The 26,854-nt window shown below is 38.2% G+C and overlaps 1 protein-coding gene, 1 long non-coding RNA gene and 1 pseudogene across 2 annotated transcripts; 2 read left to right on the forward strand and 1 right to left on the reverse strand.

Moving 5' to 3' along the window:
- Nucleotides 1-13,608: 13,608 nt before the first annotated feature.
- Nucleotides 13,609-14,280, reverse strand: LOC129763631 (uncharacterized). Its single transcript, XR_008740997.1, has 3 exons — nt 14,031-14,280; nt 13,809-13,904; nt 13,609-13,747 (listed from the first exon to the last, which is right to left on the reverse strand). It is a non-coding gene; the product is annotated as an uncharacterized LOC129763631 (long non-coding RNA).
- A 2,483-nt stretch (nt 14,281-16,763) lies between these two features.
- Nucleotides 16,764-19,438, forward strand: LOC129763629 (nucleolar protein 14 homolog). Its single transcript, XM_055762866.1, has 2 exons — nt 16,764-17,304; nt 17,363-19,438. The coding sequence occupies exons 1-2, from the start codon at nt 16,866-16,868 to the stop codon at nt 19,432-19,434; spliced, it is 2,511 nt and encodes an 836-aa protein (XP_055618841.1). The 5' UTR covers nt 16,764-16,865; the 3' UTR covers nt 19,435-19,438.
- Nucleotides 19,439-24,514: 5,076 nt separating this feature from the next.
- LOC129763778 (U4 spliceosomal RNA) lies at nt 24,515-24,591 on the forward strand (annotated as a pseudogene).
- Nucleotides 24,592-26,854: the final 2,263 nt, after the last annotated feature.

The raw sequence follows: 26,854 nt of genomic DNA on the forward strand, positions 1-26,854 counted from the left end.
GACATAGAAGCAGCCGCCACACACACACACATACACGCGCGCAACTCTTTTCGTTTGCTGGTTATCGAGAGGAAACCTGGAAAGAAATGATCGTTGCTGAAAAATAATCTGCCAGTTCCCCTTGGAATTGAAAATTACATTCAAGCGAGTTTATTTTAATGTTTTCTATCCATATAATACTGCGACCACATACATTTGGTTTTGTGATTTGTCAATCAAGTGCAGTTAACAGGAAAGCTTCTGAAGATTATTCTTCAGAACAAGGTTTTTTGTACCCAATATTGGATGCATAAAACCTTGAGTCTTCAAAGTAACACTCTCGTTTTTGAAGTCACCCAAATATTTATTTATTCATTCATTCAGGATGGATTTAGATTCAACTTCAAACAAAATCAACGATAGTCCTACGTCACCCTTGCGGTTATACCATAGATATAACCCACTTCCTGTTTTGTAAATTTACATGTTTGTCAGAGAGATAATTGCGGTTGCTGCCGGAGTCAATCAAAAATTAAAATTTTCCTTTATTCGTATTTAATGTAATGTACGGGATAAAATTATTTATGTTTTGTCCACTGGGACGCTCACTATCTGAAAATTTAAATCATCAGTAGTTTGTGGATCTGTACGATTTGTTTCGGGCTCGCATTGAGCTGTTGGTTCGTGTGTTTCAGTGTCGTTTTCTGCTGAGGTAGCATTCCATTGCTCTTCATAATTTTGATAGCAGTTCTCTGGATAATATTAGTTGCTATCGTCATATGAGGAAAAACGATCGTACTCGAATTGATCATTTCCCATGTGGAAATTTGGCTTATTCATGTAGTTAATTCTTCTTGACCTTATGGATGGATCAACCTCCATAGGTTCAGGTTTAGGTTGGGGAGTGTACCTTGGTGCAAATGCATTTAGGTTTTGGGATGATTGATTTTTGTGGGGATTGAATTGATTTGGATGTGGTGATGGTTTGAATGGGTTCGGTTGCGCTCTGAAAGGTTGAGGTTTGAATGTATGTTGGTATCGATTAGGGAATGGTGGTGGTTTTGCTGTGGGGTAATAATTTTGTGTTGGTCTTGGAGGTGGATATCTGAATGTAGGTGGGAATTGTGGTTTATGTTGTTGAGGGAAATTATGTTGTGGTTTGGGTGGAATGGTAGGAGCATGTGACTTGAAGGGATTTCTAACATAGCTACTTTCTTCTGTGCAAAGTCTTAAAGCCTCCTTCATCGTTTCTGGAGCTTGAGCCCGAATAATTGGGCCTAGGGGCTCTTTGAACCCTGCTAGGAAGACTTTCAAACCTATGTCCTGATAGAATTTTTTTCTTCGCATTTCTTACGTGTACATTCGTTTCATTTAATCCTAAGTGGTTTAGTAGGAGAGATATTATATGGGAAACTTTCCCGTAGAATTCCTCCACTGTTCCCACTTGTGTGAGCTTAAATAAATCGCGGGTTAAAGAGACTTCGTCCCTTTTGTTATTGTAGTGGGTTATAAGGTTGCTCTTAATTTCCTGCCAAGAGAGTTCAATTCCATACAACTCTAGTATTGTATCTGCATCTCCTGTGATTTTAGACCTAATGCATTCTATCCAAACTTGATACATAGGTGACCTCTAGCCTCTTCGATAACCGGAATAATATTATCAATGGCTCTGAGGAACTGATGTAGCTTGATTGGATTTCCGTCAAAATGAGGAAGATCTCTCAAAATGTTTGGTGTTTTAAGTTTCTCTAACACACTTTCTGCTGGGGTTCTCACTCTATCACGAGTGCCTCTCATTTGATTTTCTAAAGAAACACATTGTTCAGCGCGCTGCTGCGCGTTTTGCCTAAGGGCTGCTGACTCAGCCTGGGCAGATTGTACAGCTTGTGCTGCGCCTTGAGCTTCGACTTGTAACTGAGCAATTTGCTCGTCTCGCTCGGCTAACACTAGTTGAAGACTAGCAATTTGATGCTGTAAATTTTCCATGTCGGACAAAATTTCAGCAGAAAATAATAAAACTTTTTATTTCAAGTTATTGAATTTTCACTTTCTTGTTCACTTTGGTTTATCTTAAATCTATATGACTTACCGTTTTATTTTTCCTCGGACGTCACGATATCTCCTTTTTTCTTATCTTCACTTGATTAATTTCTTTAGGTTTATTTTTGTTAATTATTTCACTTGATTGATATTTTTATTTCGATATTTATTTTTAATTTATTAACTATCACTAAATAAACGCGTGATTATCAAACGTTGGTTCAACGGATTTTTGAAAGGTTCTCTATACTATTCGCACGATATTCGTTCGCGGAAGTTTAACAACGATAGAAAGCACTTTCTCGAATCCGCGCCGACTGCGCCACTTATGTTTTACATGAGTTTGAAAGGGTTTTTAAAAAACTAACTAATATTAAAGATGGAAGGAGAACGGATTAAATCAACTGCACTGATTGGAGGTCTAAACTGTAATGTTAATCTTATTTCCGAAGCCTAACTGCCCTGCCAAAACTGATTACTTAGCACCAGACAACGATGGCACGTTGGCGGTGTCAAATACCGTGGCTGCATTCTTGCTGGTTCCAGTAAATCTCGCTGGCAGTACACGCGTGTCCGATATCGCTGACCACGCTGTTCCGCTGTTAAACTCCCTGGGTGATGTTGGAGTGGTTCCGATAGCGGTTAGGTCCGCTAGGGTGGTTCCGTGTTTAACTTATATATATATATATATATATACATATATATATATATATATATATATATATATATATATATATAATTCTTATATATAAATTAAAATTTGAAAAATCATAATTTAAAAACGAAGAACACATTTTTGGATATGTTATCTAAAAAATTCTCAGCTTTCGAGAAAAATATAAAAAAATAGGTGCCCTTAGACGATGAAAACTATAAAGATCAAATACGATCAATAATTAAGAAAACAAAATTATTTTTTTTGGAAGTGCAGTATTTTATCAAAAAAGACTAGCTAACTGGCCAATTTGATATGTCGATCACCTGAATTAGTTTAGTAGTTCAAAAGATATGAATTTGTGCAAAAAGTTATTTGAAATGGAATGGGAAATATTACATTTGCGAAAAGGAACAAAACTTCCCATTTTACACGAAAATCTGAGAACAACTATATCGGTTTGGCATAAAATATATATAACACTAAAAAATATAGTTTGTGGTCATTTCTCCGGCAACTAAATAGCTGAATACTAGAAACTAATTGATGTTAACGTTTCATTACCTTTTAAATTCTAGATACAATACCAACAGAGGGTATTTAAAAAAAATAAAAATGGCTTTTACGAGGTGTGTTCGAAACTGAAAAAAAATAAATTCATCATACTTGTTTTTTAAGCGTACATACATTACCTAGACATTTGTCATCATTGGTGGAATACGATCATGAATGTTGTTATGAATAGCAGAGCAAGTTATGATTACAATACATATGGGTATATTTTGATAATGCAAATATTAACAACATTATACATAAACCGATAAAAATGCATTAACATATTTGTCTACAGCACTTTCAGCGTCTATATATATATTTTATTAAATTTTTAGTTCGTAATTATTTCTATTCCATTCGCCGTGTTTATCATGATGATGCTAACATTAATAACATTTTATACGAACCTCCCACCTTATATATGACGTCTCCCACCGTTTTAGAGACATCTTAACATTATGTTAACATTAATACCATGGACAGACATACAACTGTACTAGCGCTGTACGTGTACAGCGTTGTACAGGTACCATTATAGCATGACACACATACTTTGGTTGTACATTGTACCGCATGTCAGACTGACAATCTGAAGTTTGAATTTATTGCATTGTATTTTCACCAATATTTCAATGAAAAAGGTTTTTATTTAGCGTCTAAACTATCGAAAACAACAAATATGTTTCAATCTGAGTTATTAACTCAAGAGAAAGTCAATGAAAAGAATGTATACCAAATGTTTTGATTCGTTTTGTTCATGCTACCCACCACTAACCGTCTATGGCGCTGCGCACAGTACAACTGTAGCCATGTACAGCGGAAAAATAGGTCGGTACAGGTACAGCGATTGTACCGAGTTGCTTGCATGGTTCTAGCGCTGTACATGGTGACAGACATACAATTTTCGAAGTACAACGCAAGTACAGCTGTATGTCTGTCATAAGTATAACATTAACATTAACATTACATTTTAGAGCGTAAACCATCTGTCAATTTTTTCACTGTTTACATTTTTATATATATATATATATATATATATATATATATATATATATATATATATATATATATATATATATATATATATATATATATATATATATATTGTGGAATCAGAGAAGAGAAGTGGAACATGAGAGAAAAAAGTGGCAACGATTTGTGGCAAGAAAATGTAAACAGTGAAAAAATTGACAGATGGTTTACGCTCTAAAATGTAATGTTAATGTTAATGTTATACTTAAGACAGACATACAGCTGTACTTGCGTTGTACTTCGAAAATTGTATGTCTGTCACCATGTACAGCGCTAGAACCATGCAAGCAACTCGGTACAATCGCTGTACCTGTACCGACCTATTTTTCCGCTGGACATGGCTACAGTTGTACTGTGCGCAGCGCCATAGACGGTTAGTGGTGGGTAGCATGAACAAAACGAATCAAAACATTTGGTATACATTCTTTTCATTGACTTTCTCTTGAGTTAATAACTCAGATTGAAACATATTTGTTGTTTTCGATAGTTTAGACGCTAAATAAAAACCTTTTTCATTGAAATATTTGTGAAAATACAATGCAATAAATTCAAACTTCAGATTGTCAGTCTGACATGCGGTACAATGTACAACCAAAGTATGTGTGTCATGCTATAATGGTACCTGTACAACGCTGTACACGTACAGCGCTAGTACAGTTGTATGTCTGTCCATGGTATTAATGTTAACATAATGTTAAGATGTCTCTAAAACGGTGGGAGACGTCATATATAAGGTGGGAGGTTCGTATAAAATGTTATTAATGTTAGCATCATCATGATAAACACGGCGAATGGAATAGAAATAATTACGAACTAAAAATTTAATAAAATATATATATAGACGCTGAAAGTGCTGTAGACAAATATGTTAATGCATTTTTATCGGTTTATGTATAATGTTGTTAATATTTGCATTATCAAAATATACCCATATGTATTGTAATCATAACTTGCTCTGCTATTCATAACAACATTCATGATCGTATTCCACCAATGATGACAAATGTCTAGGTAATGTATGTACGCTTAAAAAACAAGTATGATGAATTTATTTTTTTTCAGTTTCGAACACACCTCGTAAAAGCCATTTTTATTTTTTTTTAAATACCCTCTGTTGGTATTGTATCTAGAATTTAAAAGGTAATGAAACGTTAACATCAATTAGTTTCTAGTATTCAGCTATTTAGTTGCCGGAGAAACGACCACAAACTATATTTTTTAGTGTTATATATATTTTATGCCAAACCGATATAGTTGTTCTCAGATTTTCGTGTAAAATGGGAAGTTTTGTTCCTTTTCGCAAATGTAATATTTCCCATTCCATTTCAAATAACTTTTTGCACAAATTCATATCTTTTGAACTACTAAACTAATTCAGGTGATCGACATATCAAATTGGCCAGTTAGCTAGTCTTTTTTGATAAAATACTGCACTTCCAAAAAAAATAATTTTGTTTTCTTAATTATTGATCGTATTTGATCTTTATAGTTTTCATCGTCTAAGGGCACCTATTTTTTTATATTTTTCTCGAAAGCTGAGAATTTTTTAGATAACATATCCAAAAATGTGTTCTTCGTTTTTAAATTATGATTTTTCAAATTTTAATTTATATATAAGAATTATATATATATATATATATATATATATATATATATATATATATATATATATATATATATATATATATATATATATATATATATATATATATATAAGTTAAACACGGAACCACCCTAGCGGACCCAACCGCTATCGGAACCACTCCAACATCACCCAGGGAGTTTAACAGCGGAACAGCGTGGTCAGCGATATCGGACACGCGTGTACTGCCAGCGAGATTTACTGGAACCAGCAAGAATGCAGCCGCGGTATTTGACACCGCCAACGTGCCATCGTTGTCTGGTGCTAAGTAATCAGTTTTGGCAGGGCAGTTAGGCTTCGGAAATAATAAAGATTACCATTACAGTTTAGACCTCCAATCAGTGCAGTTGATTTAATCCGTTCTCCTTCCATCTTTAATATTAGTTAGTTTTTTAAAAACCCTTTCAAACTCATGTAAAACATAAGTGGCGCAGTCGGCGCGGATTCGAGAAAGTGCTTTCTATCGTTGTTAAACTTCCGCGAACGAATATCGTGCGAATAGTATAGAGAACCTTTCAAAAATCCGTTGAACCAACGTTTGATAATCACGCGTTTATTTAGTGATAGTTAATAAATTAAAAATAAATATCGAAATAAAAATATCAATCAAGTGAAATAATTAACAAAAATAAACCTAAAGAAATTAATCAAGTGAAGATAAGAAAAAAGGAGATATCGTGACGTCCGAGGAAAAATAAAACGGTAAGTCATATAGATTTAAGATAAACCAAAGTGAACAAGAAAGTGAAAATTCAATAACTTGAAATAAAAAGTTTTATTATTTTCTGCTGAAATTTTGTCCGACATGGAAAATTTACAGCATCAAATTGCTAGTCTTCAACTAGTGTTAGCCGAGCGAGACGAGCAAATTGCTCAGTTACAAGTCGAAGCTCAAGGTGCAGCACAAGCTGTACAATCTGCCCAGGCTGAGTCAGCAGCCCTTAGGCAAAACGCGCAGCAGCGCGCTGAACAATGTGTTTCTTTAGAAAATCAAATGAGAGGCACTCGTGATAGAGTGAGAACCCCAGCAGAAAGTGTGTTAGAGAAACTTAAAACACCAAACATTTTGAGAGATCTTCCTCATTTTGACGGAAATCCAATCAAGCTACATCAGTTCCTCAGAGCCATTGATAATATTATTCCGGTTATCGAAGAGGCTAGAGGTCACCCATGTATCAAGTTTGGATAGAATGCATTAGGTCTAAAATCACAGGAGATGCAGATACAATACTAGAGTTGTATGGAATTGAACTCTCTTGGCAGGAAATTAAGAGCAACCTTATAACCCACTACAATAACAAAAGGGACGAAGTCTCTTTAACCCGCGATTTATTTAAGCTCACACAAGTGGGAACAGTGGAGGAATTCTACGGGAAAGTTTCCCATATAATATCTCTCCTACTAAACCACTTAGGATTAAGTGAAACGAATGTACACGTAAGAAATGCGAAGAAAAAATTCTTTAGAGCAAAATTATGAAGAGCAATGGAATGCTACCTCAGCAGAAAACGACACTGAAACACACGAACCAACAGCTCAATGCGAGCCCGAAACAAATCGTACAGATCCACAAACTACTGATGATTTAAATTTTCAGATAGTGAGCGTCCCAGTGGACAAAACATAAATAATTTTATCCCGTACATTACATTAAATACGAATAAAGGAAAATTTTAATTTTTGATTGACTCCGGCAGCAACCGCAATTATCTCTCTGACAAACATGTAAATTTACAAAACAGGAAGTGGGTTATATCTATGGTATAACCGCAAGGGTGACGTAGGACTATCGTTGATTTTGTTTGAAGTTGAATCTAAATCCATCCTGAATGAATGAATAAATAAATATTTGGGTGACTTCAAAAACGAGAGTGTTACTTTGAAGACTCAAGGTTTTATGCATCCAATATTGGGTACAAAAAACCTTGTTCTGAAGAATAATCTTCAGAAGCTTTCCTGTTAACTGCACTTGATTGACAAATCACAAAACCAAATGTATGTGGTCGCAGTATTATATGGATAGAAAACATTAAAATAAACTCGCTTGAATGTAATTTTCAATTCCAAGGGGAACTGGCAGATTATTTTTCAGCAACGATCATTTCTTTCCAGGTTTCCTCTCGATAACCAGCAAACGAAAAGAGTTGCGCGCGTGTATGTGTGTGTGTGTGTGGCGGCTGCTTCTATGTCTTTCCGAGGAACCGTATTTCGATGCTGATACTCTCTTGGTCACCTTCTCTTCTCCTTCTGATCGATCAGCTTTTCTGCGCTCCCTCACAGTTAAAACAAACTGATTGCATTTCAGGTCAGGTCAAGCCAGGTAATGAATACCTCGATCCCTCGCCGTTCAGCTCGTTCAGTAACGATGTTGTCTTGTCGATGTCCTCAGGCGTCGTGCACTAATTACGTAACGCAAAAATCCGGATTTTGAACCTCCCCCCCCTTTCGTAACCCAATTTCCTATCTCTAATAAACAGAAAGTAACGCAACATCTAACCTCTCCCCCCTTATCGCGTTACGTAATTTGTGCACGACGCCTCACGAAAAATGAATGGGTTTCACCACCAGAATATCATTTCAGTATGCTTTTCGTGCGTGATTGAATCGAGAGAAGGTGTGGTTTACGATGGGAATTTGGAAGGCAAACTAGAGGAGAATGAACTCTCTGAGTATGAAAATTTCGGCGACTGAGCAATAATCGATTGAAAATTATATAATTTTGGCGATACGAAACATTTTCCGTTTTTCATGTTATGCATCCATTATTGGATACGAAAATATCCTACTGATGGGAAAGAATAATCTTCAGAAGTTTTCCAGCTAATTACACTCGATTGAAAAAATACGAAATCAAATGTATTTGGTCGCTGTGTTCGCTATATAATTAGAAAACATTAAAATAAACTCTTTCGCATGGATGTATTCTTCAATTCCCAGGGAACTGGCAGATTATTTTTCAGCAACGATTAGATCTTTCCGGAATTTTCTCGATGCTGTATGGCATCCAAACGAAAATTCTCGTTTCAGTTTGGCCTGCAAAAAACTTTTCTGAACTCTAATCCATCAAATTTAGAGCCCTGAAAAGGGCCGTTGATTATATGCTAAGCTAATATAGCACCCTCTCCTTGGATTCGACGGGCCAGCTGAATGTCCTTGGGCATGATGTGACGCGTTTTACGTGGATAGCACACAAATTTGTATCTTTGAATAAGCCTCCTGCAGCGTCATAACCGCGGAACTTTGGAAGCGCAAGTCGGTTTTGAAGTCCTGAGCACGATCCAAAAGCTGCAAAGGTAGCTTGCGGATCAGCAATTCGGTCGACTTCCGATAGCGATGTAAGGCACACGAAGTCAGCTCGGATAAGCGCACCAGTAGCAGGATAGGTGGAGAAGCCACATCGCTATCGACCGGGAAATTTGCGTGAAATTCATCGCTATCAGAAGTCGACCGAATTGCTGAACCGCAGCTACCTTTGCAGCATTTGGATCGTGGAATTGCTCAGGACTTCAAAACCGACTCGCGCTTTCAAAGTTCCGCGGCTATGACGCTGCAGGAGGCTTATTCGAAGATACCAATTTGTGTGCTATCCATGCAAAACGCGTCACATCATGCCCAAGGACATCCAGCTGGCCCATCGTATCCGAGGAGAGCGTGCTATATTAGCTTAGCATATAATCAACGGCCCTTTTCAGGGCTCCAAATTTGATGGATTAGAGTACAGAAAAGTTTTTTACAGGCCGAACTGAAAGGAGCATTTAGCGAAAATCGTGGTTTCGATAATAATTCGTTACCGATAGGTGCCATGGATATGGATTTCTTAATGAAGAATATGAAATACATGACATGATGTAGTGAATATATCTGAAGAAATCACTTTGGTGAAACTGCATTATAAAATTATTTGTGTACGAATGCCACAATCGATAGTCGACTCTAATTTGCGCTGGGTAATTTCCTCGGAGGACTCGATTCCTCCTTTGAACATTAATAATCTCTTCCTGGCAAAACGATGTGGTATGAATCACATTATTTGAATGATAGAATGAAGAAGTTTTCTGCCAATTTCCTTCAACCTCCAAACGTATCTTTCTCCCGTTTGTTACGTGTACAGCGTTGTACAGGTACCATTATAGCATGACACACATACTTTGGTTGTACATTGTACCGCATGTCAGACTGACAATCTGAAGTTTGAATTTATTGCATTGTATTTTCACCAATATTTCAATGAAAAAGGTTTTTATTTAGCGTCTAAACTATCGAAAACAACAAATATGTTTCAATCTGAGTTATTAACTCAAGAGAAAGTCAATGAAAAGAATGTATACCAAATGTTTTGATTCGTTTTGTTCATGCTACCCACCACTAACCGTCTATGGCGCTGCGCACAGTACAACTGTAGCCATGTCCAGCGGAAAAATAGGTCGGTACAGGTACAGCGATTGTACCGAGTTGCTTGCATGGTTCTAGCGCTGTACATGGTGACAGACATACAATTTTCGAAGTACAACGCAAGTACAGCTGTATGTCTGTCATAAGTATAACATTAACATTAACATTACATTTTAGAGCGTAAACCATCTGTCAATTTTTTCACTGTTTACATTTTCTTGCCACAAATCGTTGCCACTTTTTTCTCTCATGTTCCACTTCTCTTCTCTGTTCTCTGATTCCACAATATATATATATATATATATATATATATATATATATATATATATATATATATATATATATATATATATATATATATATATATATATATATATATATATATATATATATATATATATATATATATATATATATATATTTATTTATATATATATCAATAGCTGACCCGGCAAACTTCGTCCCGCCCAAAATTTGTTTTTTGTTACCAATACCTTCAAACATTCATGTTTTCTTACTATGAGCAAGTTCATGGGTCCAATCGCAGAACTGTTCATTGATTGATCTTCTAATCGGCCCCGTGGAATTTACCTTTTACTATAAAATTCCTAGTATTTCTAACAAAACTCATCATTATAATATCAGATTATTTTCAGACACAATTCTCGTTGAAGATTTTTCAATCACTTGCAAATAACATGTTTCTCCGTTACATGGAATAAATGTTTGATACAGAAAATTGCCCTAAATCGGACAATTCCTTCCTCGAGGTCTGCGTTTCATCAAATGAAAGTTTCGAACAAAGATCAATTTCGCTAGCGCAAACATCAAATGAACTAACAGCACTCGTAACTATGTAATTGTAGAACATATGGGAATTTAATTTTCCGAATTTTTCCTTTCTCCTTCAGAGTTTTCCGAAAATTTTCAAATGTTATTTTTGGTTGGAATATTTTTGGTTGAAATATAAGTAATATTTTTATGAGACCCCCTCTTCATTCCAGAGGAGGGAGGGGTGTCATACCATCATAGAAACATTTCTCATACCCTAAAACCCACATCCATCCCAAATTTTGCTTGATTAGTTTTCGAGTTATGCAGAAGTTTGTGTTTCATTTGTACGGCATTTGTAGGGGAATGGGGGGTATGCCCGACCCCCTAAGGAAAAGTATTGTTTTGTGAGATCTGATATGTTTCCTCCACAGAATTGTTGTCTAGTTTATTTGCCATGAGATATGAGGAATATCAGTACATTTAAACGGTAATTTTCTCAAGTAATAGTCAATTTAAAAAACTGCCATAAAAATGAAGCTCATCAACCAGTGCGGGTGAAACCGACACCCCATGGGGGTAACACCGGTACCCTATGGGGTAGGATCGTCATCTCAATTTCTCAATATATACTTGGCAACAGATGAACCAGTTTGAATGTGACAGTCGGTAAATAGAAGGTATTCTAATTCTAAATGTCGCTGTCGAGTATGGTTCGAATCGCTCAACCGATTCCGGAGATATGGTCGGAACAAGTTCCGATGAACATGGAATATGGAGAAGAAATCACCAAACCACACCCCAATTCAATTACAAGTTTAATGGAATCTAGGACCACATTGAACACTTACAACGGAAAAGAATTCGAAACCGCGTTCAACAATAAAAGCTTAAACTTCACTGACGGAAAATTACATCCGGCTACATATCATCGGCACTCGCGTTTGTTTTGATTTATATTTTGACAATTGACGGAGCACGGTGGGTTCGATGTGATTGAAAACGTCTAAAATAATAAATACTAACATGTAGAGTATCCAAAAACGTAGTTAATCAGAGTTTTCTAGTAAAACTCAGGGGGTGCCGGTCTTATCCTCAGTGGCGGGCTTACCCTCCCTTCCCCTACGTATTCATTTGGCTTGAAGTTCAAGACTGTCACTGATTGCAACTCTTTCAAGCAAACCCTAGAAAAAAAGGATATCAATCCGAAGATCTTCCGTTGGGCTATGTTTCTTGAGCAATATAACTTTGAGATTGTTCATCGATTTGGAACAAGAGTGCAGCATGCTGATGCATAATCTCGCTCAAAGGTACTTACTTTGATTGATGATAATAATACTTCAAATGTCTTTGAAAACGCCTTGTGTATTGCTCAGCTTCAAGATCCTGATGTAACAAAAATTAAAGAGGCTTTGAAAATTCAACCATTGAAAGGTTACGAGATATGAAACGCTATATTGTATAAAGTTGTAGGTAGCCGGTCTCTTGTCTACATCCCAGAGCAGATGATACCTTCGATCATCAATAAGTTTCACAACAATATAGGCCACTTTGGTATAGATAAAGTGTGTGAGTTGATCAGACCAACATACTGGTTTCCAAAGATGCGTGAGCAAGTACAGGAACATTCAAAGTCCTGTGTGACTTGTATTGCTTATACTCCCAAAAATAAGCGGCTCGATGGAAATCTATTTGACGTGGATAAACCTCGGGTGCCATTTGAAGTACTACATATACACCATCTTGGACCATTGGAACGGAGTAAAGGGGAAAACGAGCACATATTCGTAGTCGTTGACGTTTTTACCAAATTTATAAAGCTTTATCCTACCAAGACTACGAACGCAAAAGAAGTGATGAAATCGTTAAAGAGCTATTTTTACGCATATTCCACGCCAAAAGTATCAGACCGAGGTTCGTTTACGTCGGTGGCGTTTGAAAAGTTTATAAAAAATCATAGTGTGAAACATGGGAAGGTCGCTACGGCTTGTCCAAAGGCGAACGGTCAAGTTGAACGGTACAACAAAACATTAGTTCCACTGCTTAGTAAGATGGTTGAGGAATCGAATAAATGTTGGGATACACTGCTTTCTGATATAGAGTTTTTGTTAAGATGTTAAGATGTTTTGTAAAGATGGTTGAAGAATCGAATAAATGTCGGGATACACTGCTTTCTGATGTAGAGTTTTTGTTAAACTACACAGTTAACCGTTCGACTGGAAAAAGTCCAGTGATTTCTTTAGTAGGTTTTGTGCAGGATGGACGAGCTGTAAGCGTATAAGACAGAGAAAACAACACCTCGATTTCTCTGCTTAACAGAACCATTTTGTCAGTTTTAAAACACGATTCAAAGAAAAAGGATTGAAATAAACGAAAGACAGTATAATTATATTATTCCGGAATCGAGTCTTCATATATAAAATTGTGGAGAATTAAATTTCTTCCAAAATCATCGCATGATCACATGTTTTATGATTATAACAATATAATTTATGTAAAGAAATATAAACCTTCCATAAACTCACATTGCAAAATTTAAAACCATCATCACATTCACCGCTGCGCCGCCTAGGTGTAGATTTACACGTTAGATCGCCAATTGGCGATCTAACGCAAAACGTAAACGATCGGTGAGACATCTGGATTTTGTTTTTGAACTAAGAAAATGATGCTAATGTAACCTAAAACTCAAAAAACAAATCACGTATATTCTACTTCCGGGCTTTCCAAGGTAGTTCTCACATGCAGGAATCGTGCATTTTTCTACTTGTGTTTGATTGTGCTCTCGAATTTCGTTCTTTAATTCAACCATTGTCAACATTTTTATAGTTTTCACTACTGAAAGAGGTAAATAAATAACATGTTATAAATAAAATTGCGCAGAATTAAGTTTCTTACAAACTCATCGCAATCAAATAATCTTTTATGATTATAACATTGTAATTTATGGAAAGAACTACAAACCTTCCATAAGCTCACATGGCAAAATTTAAAACCATCATCACTTTCACCGCAGCGCCGCCTAGGTGTAGATTTGTACGTTAGATCGCCAATAGTGGTTTCATAGCTTAAGCTTGTTTTTCAATCCTTCATAATAAAGACAAATCCATGCGAATGTTTGCGAACTTTTTTCGCCAACCAATCAGAACGAAGCGCGGGATCACTTGCGAAAGAGCGAAAAAAGATAGAACTTCCCAAGCTTTTGCTGCGAAAAATTACGAATTCACGGTACACTGACAGTTGCCTCTAGTGATCCCCGATAATCGTTCGATTAATCGATTAATCGAATACTTCCTACAGAAAACGATTATTAATCGAACGAATACTGCACAACCAATAATCGAAGCGAACGAATAATTTACGTCGATTAATCGATCCAAACCCAGAGAGAAAAAAAAGTACGGCCGCTGCAGTTTTATCCTGGAAATCAATTATTATCTTTGATGCTCAACTAAGTTCATAACGATGCTCAATAGCGTTAACGCGAATTAAGCTTCGTTTACGACTTTAGGGGAGCGTAAAAGATAATAATTGATTTTCAGGCGGAATGAACACTTTTTTGATTCCATATGGCTTTCTAGCAAATGAGAAATATTAGTCTAACTAATTATTTCTCTCAGTGTGACGATTAATCGATTAATCGATTATTTGGGGCGATTAATCGTATAGAATAACAAACTGCTGAAAACTATTCGATTAGCTGATGAACGATTAATTTCAAAAATCGGGGATCACTAGTTGCCTCTGCCCACATCAGAAAGTTGGAACAAGTCGATCAAGATGGGTGCAACAAGATATGACAAACTTTGCTCAGTTTCACATCGATGGAACGATGTAAGCAATATTCAAGTTTGCGGCAGGATAGTAAATAATTTTTCGAATTTATGTTTATACTTTACTGAATTTTCTAACATTGAATTCTATGAAGTTCAAGATATACTTGAACTCACATTTGTGAATAATATGAATTTGATTCACCAATCTCGTACAACTTGTTTTCGTTGTAAGGACGATAGTTTGACAGATTCGCATGATTTCGTAATTCAATGTGAATGACTTTAGAGAAAACATTTCGCAAGGACGAATTTCTCAAGTGAAAAATTCGCTCATTCTGAAGCAAGCTTTACTCAAACACAATTAATACGTCATGAAGTAGAAAGTAGTGTGGAAACGAGATGGGAAATGGAAGGTGGGAAGATTTTTTAAATCTGTGACATCACAGATTTTGTTAATGTATGTAACTTTTCTTATAATAGTCCAATACATAGGAAAAGTGTTGTTATTAAAAGTAACAATAAGCAAATGAAATGAACGAACTAGTTTTTTTTTCTAAATCAATGATAGCGTTCAAAATCATAAGGGCCCGACGTTTTAACAGAAACTGAAATTTCAGTATTTTTGAAATGTTTCAAACTTAAATTTAATTCTATTTTACTTCTCGTTACGTCGACCAAAAACGTAAACGAAAAAAGTCAGAGTCACACAATATTTTGTTCCTTTGACGGATAAACATTTGACAGTGCATGATAAAATAGGTTGCAAGTTTTTTTCATGTAAAATGAACTTCAGAAATAAATTTAATTGACTCCGTATGACTTAGATTGTGCACCCGTGGCCGAGTGGTTAGCGTCCCACACTATCATGCCGGGTGTTCGGGTTCGATTCCCGTTCTGGTTGGGGGATTTTTCGTCAAAGAAAATTCTTCCGGCTTGCACTGTGGTCACGCGTATTCTAGAGCTTGCCACTTTAGAGTACATTCAAGGCGTGTTATTCGGCATAGAAATCTCAACCAAGTATTAATGAACGACGCTAGTTAATGAATACGTTGAGACGGCAAAAGTTCCACAGGGAACGTTAACGCCATTCAAGAAGAAGAAGATGACTTAGATTGAAACGAAAAGTTTTCCGCTTGAGCCTTAGTTTTAGACGAGTGAAATTTTCAGCAACCTTATTGAGAAAAAAGTAATTCCAATTGCTGACAAAAGTCAAACTTCCATGAAGTTGCTCTAGAATCCAAACATAGTAGACATTAGAATACTATTTCTGAAATCAAAGAAAAAATTAAACATTTTAGTTCGTGATATGTTCTGTTTTTTTTTGTTCAGAATTCGAAAAACATGATTTGGAAATCTGTAATTAGCTACTGTACATCCTCTTTCAACGTTATTCGTTGACACATTCAATTTTGTACTATTTGAGTAACTGACTGGTATGCCTGGTATGTGAACTTCCTATCTTCCTGGCTACTAACACAATCAAAGTTCAACACAACCAAAACCCGTGAATCTTCCCACCTTCTATTCTTCATCTCTGTGTGGAAATGCAGTAATACACACACCAACACAGACTCGATCATCTACACCACTCTTATTTCTACACACTGGATGAATTCATAGACAGCATGTCGTTTACCTACGCGCACGTGTCATCCAAGACGGGTCTATGGTACTAGGTGAGGCCGTTTCGTCACTAAGTTGGGTAGGGGAGCGGTATATGAAAGCAGTACGGAAGAAAGCAGAAGGGGAATTATTTGCTTGTAGCGTGAAAGAGAGAGACTGATCAGGAGCGAGCTTCGGCACTAGCGTATTGTGTTTTGTTTACAAACAAAACACAGTAGACTTCCAAGATGGCTGAAGAGTGGTTTTAGCAAGTTGGCCCACCTTAGGATATACTTCTACACGCCTTGGTGTCATCCTTGTTATGTCCAGTGTAGAAATAAGGCAGAGATAGCTGATATCTGTATTGAATTTTTAGTAAATTTTTGCGTTGATTAATCTTCCTTTTTTATACTATAAAACAATGGCTAAAGCCAAGAAAAATCGCTTAAACTCCGATGCGTTACTTAAAAAGAAGGGTCAAAGCGTAAGCAAGCCGAATGCGTTCGAAATTCGAACAACCAATTCAAAATTCACTATCCTAAATCGGGATAAAAGCGCCAACAGGTTAACTGGTTTGCCCGGTGGTCAGCGCTCTAGAGCCATCGAAAAGCGCAAGCAAACGCTTGGTCAGGAGTATCTAGTGAAGAACAAAAGCAATAAATTCCAGGACCAACGGAAGGATGGCAAAAACTGTGGACAATCAATTCAGCGCCAATCGATGACATCCCAGCGAAAGGAAATGTACAATTTGAACGATTCGGTTAAGCTAACACACAGAGGACAAACGTTGGAGGAAATTGAGCGTTTCGATGATGCGGTGGACAACGATGAGGATTCGGATGATGCTGGCCAGTTAGACGGTGAAATTGTATTATTTTTTTTGTATCGAACGACATATTGATTAAGATTTTTTTACAGCCGATTTTATGGAAGCTGCACATTTTGGTGGTGGGAAGCAAGATGAGGATCAAGTGAAGGATCGAAAAACGGTGATAGAAGAAATGATTGCCGAATCGAAGAGAATGAAGGCTGAAAAACAACGCGAAAATGATGAATTATATGAGATGACGAAAAAACTTGACCAAAACTGGCAATCGCTCATTCCAGTTGTGGGTAACTTTATGAAGGATGAAGAAGTTAAACCAAAACTGGATGACTATGATAGAATCATGCGGGAAATGATTTTTGAGAAGAGGGGTGCCCCCACTGATAAGTTGAAATCAGCAGAACAACTTGCGCGGATAGAAAAAGAGAACCTAGAAAAATTGGAACGCGAAAGAATTGCCAGAATGATGGGGGAAGTAGCTCTCCCAAAAACAAAGTACCGATCGACCGATGATTTAGATGATGGGTATGATATACAACCTGTGGGCGGAGATGATGGAGAACCGGCCGTCGACTCACTCGTAGATGTTGAAGATGGACTTTATGATCCACGAAAAATATCGAAAGAGGCTGAACGTGGAAGTGAGTCTACGACAGAAGACAGTGATAGCGAGGAAGAAGGGGAAGAAGAATCTGAAGAGGATGATCTTTCCGATCTCAAACAAGATTTCAGTAACGAAGAAGAAGAAGAAGAGGAAGTTTCTAATGAAGCTAACGAAAGGAAAACTGAACAGGTTAATCGGGAAAACAAAGTAAAAATAGCTAACAACGGTGAAGTTGAACGTAAGAATTCACGTGAGTACGATGAATTACCTTTTATTTTTGAAATACCACGGAGATATGAAGACTTGGCTGAGCTTTTAAATACGCTATCACCGGATGAGCAAAGTATTATTCTGGAACGAATGATTAAATCAAATAATCCAAAATTTTCGCATGAAAAGAAAGCAAAAATGATTCCTTTGTTCGCATTTGTTATTCAACATTTAAACGATTTGTTCTCAATTGTTGATGCTAGCACAATTGGAAACTCTTTCCGTACCCTCGATTGTCTGACGCCACATCTATATGACCTCATGAAATTTAATCAATCAGAAACCTCTGCATGCTTCTTGGAGGTATTGAAGGAGAAACAGGAACAATTCTACAAACGACCACGGTTATATCCGGCGCTGGATACGCTCATATTTCTGAAGCTGATACCGCTTCTTTTCTCAGCATCAGATTTTCGCCATCCGATTGTTTCACCAGCACTGGTCTTCATAAGCGAAATGCTTTCGAGGTGTCTTGTTAGGAACAGAAAAGATATAACTGTGGGAATGTTCCTAGTGACTACGACACTGGAATGTGTTGAGCAATCGAAACGACTACTTCCAGCTGCTTTAAACTTTTTGAATGGGATTATATACTTATGCTATCAGAAACGTCCGGTACAGATTGTACACACCATACCACCGTTCAAATCGTCGGCACCATTGAACAACTTGCTTGCTTTGGAGAAGGCGGCTGGGGCAGACGATAGTAAAAATCTAGGATTCACTGCGGATGATTTCATTACAGAAAAAATAGATTTATCATTCAAACTGAGAGCGCTGAATACAACGTTGAATTTGATACGAAATGTTTGCCAGCAGCTTAACGATTCAATTGGCGTACAATATGTAACTGGAAACTTCCTTCAAAATTTGGAACGCATCGATCCGGATTTGCTACCGATTTCAGTGAAGTCATCGCTGGAGAAAACCCTCGAAAGTGTTCGAAATCTCAGCTCAAAACCAATGCGCTATCTCGTTGCGGCGGAGCAAAAGCCCAAATATCTACGGCTGCTCGAGCCAAAGATTGAGACAGTATACGATGATATTCGTCGTCGTCCGAAGAATGTCAAGGAGCAACGCAAAAAGTTACAACAAAAGGTCAAAAAGGAAACCCGAGCTGCGGCCCGTGAAATTCGACAAGATAATGAGTTTATTGCCAAAATGCAATTCAAGCAGCGCATGGCAAGCGACCGCGACCGCCAAGAGAGGGTCAGAAGAATATTCAACGATGCCACAATGCAGCAGGGTGAACTCAAGTCATTCGACCGCAAGGCTAAATATAGGAAATAAAATGATTTCATGCAAATTACAAAGTAAAATACATGATTCAGTCATTCGCGTTTTTTTTTTTTTTTTTCAAAATATATATTTTATTAAGGCTCATATGGCGTCAGCCTAACGGGGCCGGGAGTTCAATATTTTGACAATGTTTGCTTAGACTATGTTAGTAATATGTAACCGATTACTCGCGGTTGACTCGAGGTTAGTATTACAAGTGTTCTCATAATTGGTATGTCGCAGTCTTCGATGCTCTGTACGTGTGCCCGACACGGGATACTTCCTATTGGGATGCAGCTGACCATTAATCAGCAACGCCCCCCTAGTCTGTACCCCATATCTAGCGTGGTGCGTCTTTCTCGACTCGAGGAATCCAGGATAGAATGGTCACTAGCCGGCGCAATCATCAGCTCGTGTAGAGTTGTCATGAGCGGTACAACCTTTGGCTTTTGTTGAATAATCAGTGGACTGCACAACCTTCGGCCCGTGCATCTGTAAAGAGTGTGTGTATGTATTGCCGCGACTAAATAAAAGTTTATCGATCGGATAGGAGGGATATGAAACGGGGACACAACGAAGGAAACATCATTAAACGTTGACATCGGCGTTTCTGAGGAACAGGTATAGATGAAGCAGAAGATCAGGATCCCGGCTACCTAAGATATCCCGGACGGGGATATCCGATTGTCTGCCTTGTGCTCTCAGTGCTCTAGAGAGCTGAGAGCGAGCAGCATGGAACCGGATACACGACCAGACAACATGCTCGATGTCGTGGTAGCCATCGCCACAATCACAAAGATTGTTTGCTGCGAGCCCAATGCGATAGAGATGCGCGTTTAGGTTGTAGTGATTGGACATAAGCCGAGATATCACGCGAATGAAATCACGACCTTCATTCAATCCCTTGAACCATGCACTCGTCGAGACCTTAGGGATAATCGTGTGTAACCAACGACCGAACTCATCACCACTCCACATGCGCTGCCAACTTACGAGCGTATACTGACGAGGAATGTCATTCGCGTTGAAAGAAGCCTTTTGTCTCGTTTGTGCCTATCGTAACTCATTGTCAACAATTCAAAATTGATCGTTTATTTTTGTTATTCTTTGCACATAGAGTTTTGTTATATAAATAGGGGGGTTGACAATTTCGAAACTCAAATAATCTTCTTTATTCTTCGATTGTGTATTCACTACGCATACTAGAACATCGATTTTTTAATTTAGTTCTGTTCTGCAGTCTTTTCATTTGTATTTGAAAGCAGACGTTTTCACTTGACGATTGAAACTGCTCGAATAGGCTGTATTCATTATCATTCGAATGGGCTACAATTAAAAAATATACTTAAATCACCGATCAAAAATATATGAAGGAGAGATGGGCAAGCGCTCACGAGCCGCTCATTTGAGCCGGTTTGTCAGAAAGAGCGTATGATCCACGGTTCTTTAAAAATAAGCCGCGGCTTGAAAAAGAACGGCTCTTAAAAGAACCGTGGTTCATAAAAGAACCATTGTTCTAAAAATACTATGACGGCTTCCTTCAAAAAACATTGAAAAGATAATGTTTATAAATCAAAATATGTAATGAAGATTATTGTGATGAAAACATATCATAGAAAACCTTCAATAAATTAATGGTTTTACTGTTCTCTGCACTAATTATAGTTTTAAACTTTATTTTTTACGTCTTCCATTCTTTAAACATCCGAATTAATCGTTTCTTGAAAAGAACCGCCTAGCTGCTCAAATCAGCCGGCTCTTTTAATTGAGCGCGCGGCTCTGATCCGCTCACTGAAATGAACCGTTTTGCCCAACTTTAGTGTAGATACTTTCTGAAAATCTGTACCTTGCTGGTGGTATCGGTTCTGAAGAAATGGGGTGACGCAAGACGAACTCCAATGAATATTTTGAAACTTTTGGACAATACCTAAAGCGTTACATAGGGGTTTTTGAGAATTCGAAAAAATACTGCAGGATGACTTAAATTGATAGCAATAATGATTTTCAATAACACTCGGATTGAACTCTACCTTTTTGTGGTTAGCATAGATGTATATGAGAAAAACTAGTGAATTTGTTAAGACAGCTGTATTTCAACGGTTGTCAGACGAACTGTTATGGAACACAGCTAAATGCGCAGGTACGAAGTGAACATTGGCGTGGTTTATCCCCTCAACATCTCTCGACCTCTGGCGAGTCCGGTGTTACCGCATTACCTCTAGCTTCAGCACTGTCCGATGCCTTAATATCCAAGATGGAAATCCGAGTAACCGCGTCGTCGCAACACTCCTCCTGACGTCTGAACTTGGGCTTGTTTGCTTAGCTCATATCGATACTTTATGACAGAAAGGATACGTCCGGTACGTTCGGTTCTTTCACCTCTCCGTACCACTTGGTACGGCCAGCAATGGTCTGGAGATACTCTCGCACTAATCGGCTCCAAAATTGATCCACCAGGTTAGTGGTCAGTCTCCAGTTGGTCCGAAGAGATTCAGAGCATCTTGATATAGGCTTCGGAGGTGGAGCAACTCCCAGCGAGCTCAGCAGCAGAAAATGAATTGGCGTGAGAGCTTCTTGCGACTCTGCTTCTAGCAGTATGAATGTCAGATATCTAGAGTTGAGTATCCGTTCCGCTTCGAGCATCAATGTAAAAAGAGTTTCATCGTCTGGGTTTCTGCTGTTATTCAGGGACGAGAAGGCGATCTTGATGGACCGTACCAGCCTCTCCCACGAACCACCCATGTGGGGAGCCGACGGTGGATTGAATACCCACTTGGTGGTAGTGTTGGTGAACACGGACATGTTGGTTCATATCCAGGATCTGATGCTGTAACTCACGGTTGGTTCCGAGAAAGTTGGTGCCGTTGTCACTTCTAATCTCTAAGGGTGATCCACGCCACACTAGGAATCGTCGTATCGCCATCTTAGACGCTTCGATGGAAAGGGATGAACGGCCCGAACGGTGTGGCACCACACATCGTTTGGCCAGAGAACGTCCGACCTTGACTTGAATGGGATCGAAGTAGCCCAGCCTAACATAGCTGAACGGTCGAGTATACGAACTGAGTCTCGCATCAGGAAGTGGTGCCTCACGTGAGCATAGCGGTTTACCCTTTGACACTCTGCACTGCATACAGGTTCTGGAGTTTTCTTACTAGAATCGAAGACAAAGAACGTGAAATCGCAGGCGAACCTCGCTGATAACGGTTTCATTGTTCGCATGCAGATAATGTCGGTGATACAATTTATGACCCGGTTGATGAGGCTATGAGCTTTCGGGAGGATGATTGGGAATTTAGTATCGTACAGAACGAAGACTGTCCCAGCGATTCGGGTGTCCATTCGCATTACTCCCCGTTCGTCGATGAACGGTGATAGCTTGAAGGGTCGGCTACCTTGGTTGAGTTTCGATCTTTTGTCTTCTGGAGTCGGATCATCTCTTCCGGAAACGCAGCTAACTGCATTTCTTTCGGAGACGCAGCTAACTGCACCGATCGCCATATGATATTTTCAGCTTTGATCTGTCTACGACCGGTAGTTTCCGCAGATGATGGAAACGATCATTTACACTTTCCGTTGAATCGCTTGGCTGGGATGCTCCGCCTTTTTGAGGTGTTGGATGAAATGGATTGGTCGATGAAATGCCCGAATCGCTGTGCAAAAGCGGATGGTGTCGCATTTGGCAACCTTGCACTTCACAGCGCGATGAGGACCGGCAGAGTTTTGTTCCGTGTTTTCCGAGGCTGATCTGACATAAATAATAATAATTCACCACTTTCCAGCGGTCATCTCGGTCCATTTTGACGTAGGACTACGTCTTTCATTTCTATACCGGGGTGTAAAATCAAAGTTTCTAAAACGAAAGCGTTACGACGAAGACCGAGATTTTGAGCGTTAATAGCTCCTAAATAACTGAACGAAATGGTATGATAAACACTTCATCCGAAAGATAAAATGTCTACGCGTTATATACTTGTTACTTTTTGATCCAAAAACTTGTTTCAATAGCTTTAAAATTATTTCAAAACAGGCTATTGAAATCACCAATCGGTATATAAGCGAGCGCCGCTCGGAAATCCGTTTTAATTGAACAGCGATTGAGGTTCCATCGCAGGAATGAATGATGTTTCCCTAACACAGACTTCAAAACCATGAAGCCTAGGGAAATCGGCATTGCAAAATGGATACAAGCAGCGGATACTTTTGTACACTTTTTTTTTGTACATACTTTTTTGGCATTACAAATGAGATGGAAGCTACGAGTACTTTTGTACTCGCTTGCGTTTTCGCAAACCGGAATGTGTTTTCCCATCACAGATTCCGAAACCAATTGGCGATCTAACGTACAAATCTACACCTAGGCGGCGCTGCGGTGAAAGTGATGGTTTTAAATTTTGCCATGTGAGCTTATGGAAGGTTTGTAGTTCTTTCCACAAATTACAATGTTATAATCATGAAAGAATAATTGATTGCGATGAATTTGTAAGAAATTTAATTCTGCACAATTTTATATATAACATGTTATTTATTTACCTCTTTCAGTAGTGAAAACTATAAAAATGTTGACAATGGTTGAATTAAAGAAGGAAATTCAAGAGCACAATCAAACACAAGTAGAAAAATGCACGATTTCTGCATGTGAGAACTACATTGGAAAGCCCGGAAGTAAAATATACGTGATTTGGTTTTTGAGTTTTAGGTTACATTAGCATCATTTTCTTAGTTCAAAAACAAAATACAGATGTCTCACCGATCGTTTACGTTTTGCGTTAGATCGCCAATAAGTTAGGAAAATCGGCATTCCAGATCTCGACAGTACTTTTTATACCCCTATGCATTTTTACACTCCGGAATGCGTTTTGCTAACATGGTCTACAAAAGCGGGTACAAATGCAACGTTATTCGCGGGTTATTCAAGACTGCATGCCCCTTCATGTCGCCAGCTCATTGAACTTATACCGTTTGATGATTAGGCAAAATGTTGATAACTATTTGCTGCGATAACCACTACCATAATGCATGAATTGACCTAAATTTGGATTTGTTTGCAATTGTTTCATACACATTCATATTCATCAATAATTTAATCAACAGCTTTGCGCAGCGGCGATATCGTAACAAATGAGGAACATTCGAGGTGCGATTATTGCTAATTGAAAAAACACAAATGATTACTAATCCAACGGCAGTCCTACGTCAACCTTGCGGTTATATCATAGGTATAACCCATCCATAGTTTTTTTTCGAAGACGTCACACTCCATCACTCGATAATCGGGATTCCCGCAGACCAAGCAGTACCAACCGCCAAAGGAAGATCCGACATCGTAATTGCGTCGGCTTACTTTCCTGGCGACGTTCCGAGAGGTAGCGGGGTTTGTTAACTACTGTAGGGAAATCAACAAGGACTTCATCATCGGATGTGATGCCAACGCTCATCCCACAATGTGGGCAAGTACCGACATTAACTACCGAGGAGAGTGTCTTTTAGAATTTCTCTCGTCAAACAACATAGATATTGCTAACAAAGGAAAGGAACCAACATTCATATACGCTATCAGACAAGAAGAATTAGACCTAACGTTGTGCATTTTCAGGAAAAATTCATAACTGGCATGTGTCGGAAGAGGCGTCTTTGTCTGATCATAGACACATTATTTTTGAATGGGATGGTGGCATGACAGTTCAAGAATACAAGAATACCGAGATCCTAAAAAAAACAACTGGGAACGGTATTCCCTTGAACTCGAGTCAAAAATTCTAAACTCAAAAATAAGGTCGATTCAGCAGCTTGAATCAGCTTCAAAAGAATTAAACGAAACGATAGTCTCTGCCTACAACAGCAATTGCCCACTAAGAAGAGTTTCTTCAACCAAAAACGTTCCTTGGTAAAAGGCCTGAACGGCTTCGCAAAACAGTGCGGCAACTGTTCAACAGAGCAAAAATTACTTCGGAATGGTCTCAATACGAAAGCGCTTCAAATTAGTACAGCAGCGAACTGAGACGATCCAAACGAAAATCCTGGGTATATAACTGAGAAAACATTGAAAATACTCCAACCGTTGCTAGACTCAATAAGACTCTGGCAAAAGACGACTCAAACGGGCTAGGTTCCCTTAAAAAGGACGACGGTTCGTATACAAAGCTCCCTTAGAAGTACTAGACTTGCTGATGAAGACTCACTACCCGGGATCTACATCTGTCAACTCGAATACAAATCCTGGCTATAATGGTGATACAAAATGCTCTCGAAGACATCTCACAGAACCTGAAAGTGCAAAGGATGTCGCTAACATAGTTTCTGGATTAGTCTTCACGAGAACCAGAGTAGTAAATACGGTGAGATTCTTTCTACCTTACAAATCTTCAGGTGCAGATAAGATTTTTCCAGCCCTAATTCAAAATGTATAATCAAAACTAATTTCAGTTCTAATCGATATTTTTAAGGTAAGTCTGATACTAGAGCACATTCCTTCGATATGGAGACTTGTTAAAATAGTAGCTTTCATTCCAAAAGCGGGGAAACGTGACAAATCACTCCCAAAGGCATTCAGACCAATTAGTTTATCATCAATACTGCTGAAAACTATATGAATACATAAAGTCTGTGTTCATGTCCAAATGCCTATTATCTAAATACTAGTTTGCCTACCAATCAGGCAAATCCACAGTAACAGCGCTACACAAGCTCGTAACAAAAATTGAAAAATCTCTCTAGTCAAAAGAAACCGCATCATGCACGTTCCTTGACATCGAAGGTGCCTTTGATAATGAAAAAGGCGGGTGGGTAATGTCGGGGACATAACCGGAGAGACGTAGGACTACACCAAGGGGTGTCCATTATTCGAATATCATGGAGCACAGATCCCAGAATGATCACCTTTTCATGTACAAAATTGCAGAAAAAAAAATCAAAGGATAAAATAAAACCTCAGCATTCAGCAAACAAACGTTTAGATTCAAATACGAAAAAATCAAAATTTGTCGTGCAAATGTTGTGCGGTGCAAATATTGCAGGGGTTATTGTTCAGCCAGCAACGAACACTTACTTGATGGCAAGCATATAGTAATAGGAATTTACCGTCTGGTATCGTGATATAATTGGGCTTTGCACTCAATAACTGTGTTCCGTGTTCTACTAGTCAAGTCCTTCATTTGATACCCATATATAATATGTAATCCGCCATTTTGTGGTGGCTGCCATTTTGGATTAGCATTTTTCATAAATAACTGTGATCTACTAGGCAATCCCTTTCATTTAATACCCATATTGATGGGGCTTTGAGAAAATATGTAATCCGCCATTTTGTAGCGGTCGCCATCTTGGATTTTCAATATCATGAAATATGCAGTTTTATAATGACTGCAGAGATGAAGGTGTGTTCCAAATTTCAGATCAACCAGTCAACAGGAAAGGGGTAAAATTTCAATTA

This window comes from Toxorhynchites rutilus, chromosome 1 (assembly GCF_029784135.1).
Source record: "Toxorhynchites rutilus septentrionalis strain SRP chromosome 1, ASM2978413v1, whole genome shotgun sequence".
NCBI lineage: Eukaryota > Metazoa > Arthropoda > Insecta > Diptera > Culicidae > Toxorhynchites > Toxorhynchites rutilus.

Coding starts and splice junctions, on each gene's coding strand:
- LOC129763629 (XM_055762866.1), top strand. CDS start 16,866: ATGGCTAAAGCCAAGAAAAATCGCTTAAACTCCGATGCGTTACTTAAA. Junction 17,305..17,362: donor TGATGCTGGCCAGTTAGACG/GTGAAATTGTAT, acceptor ATTTTTTTACAG/CCGATTTTATGGAAGCTGCA.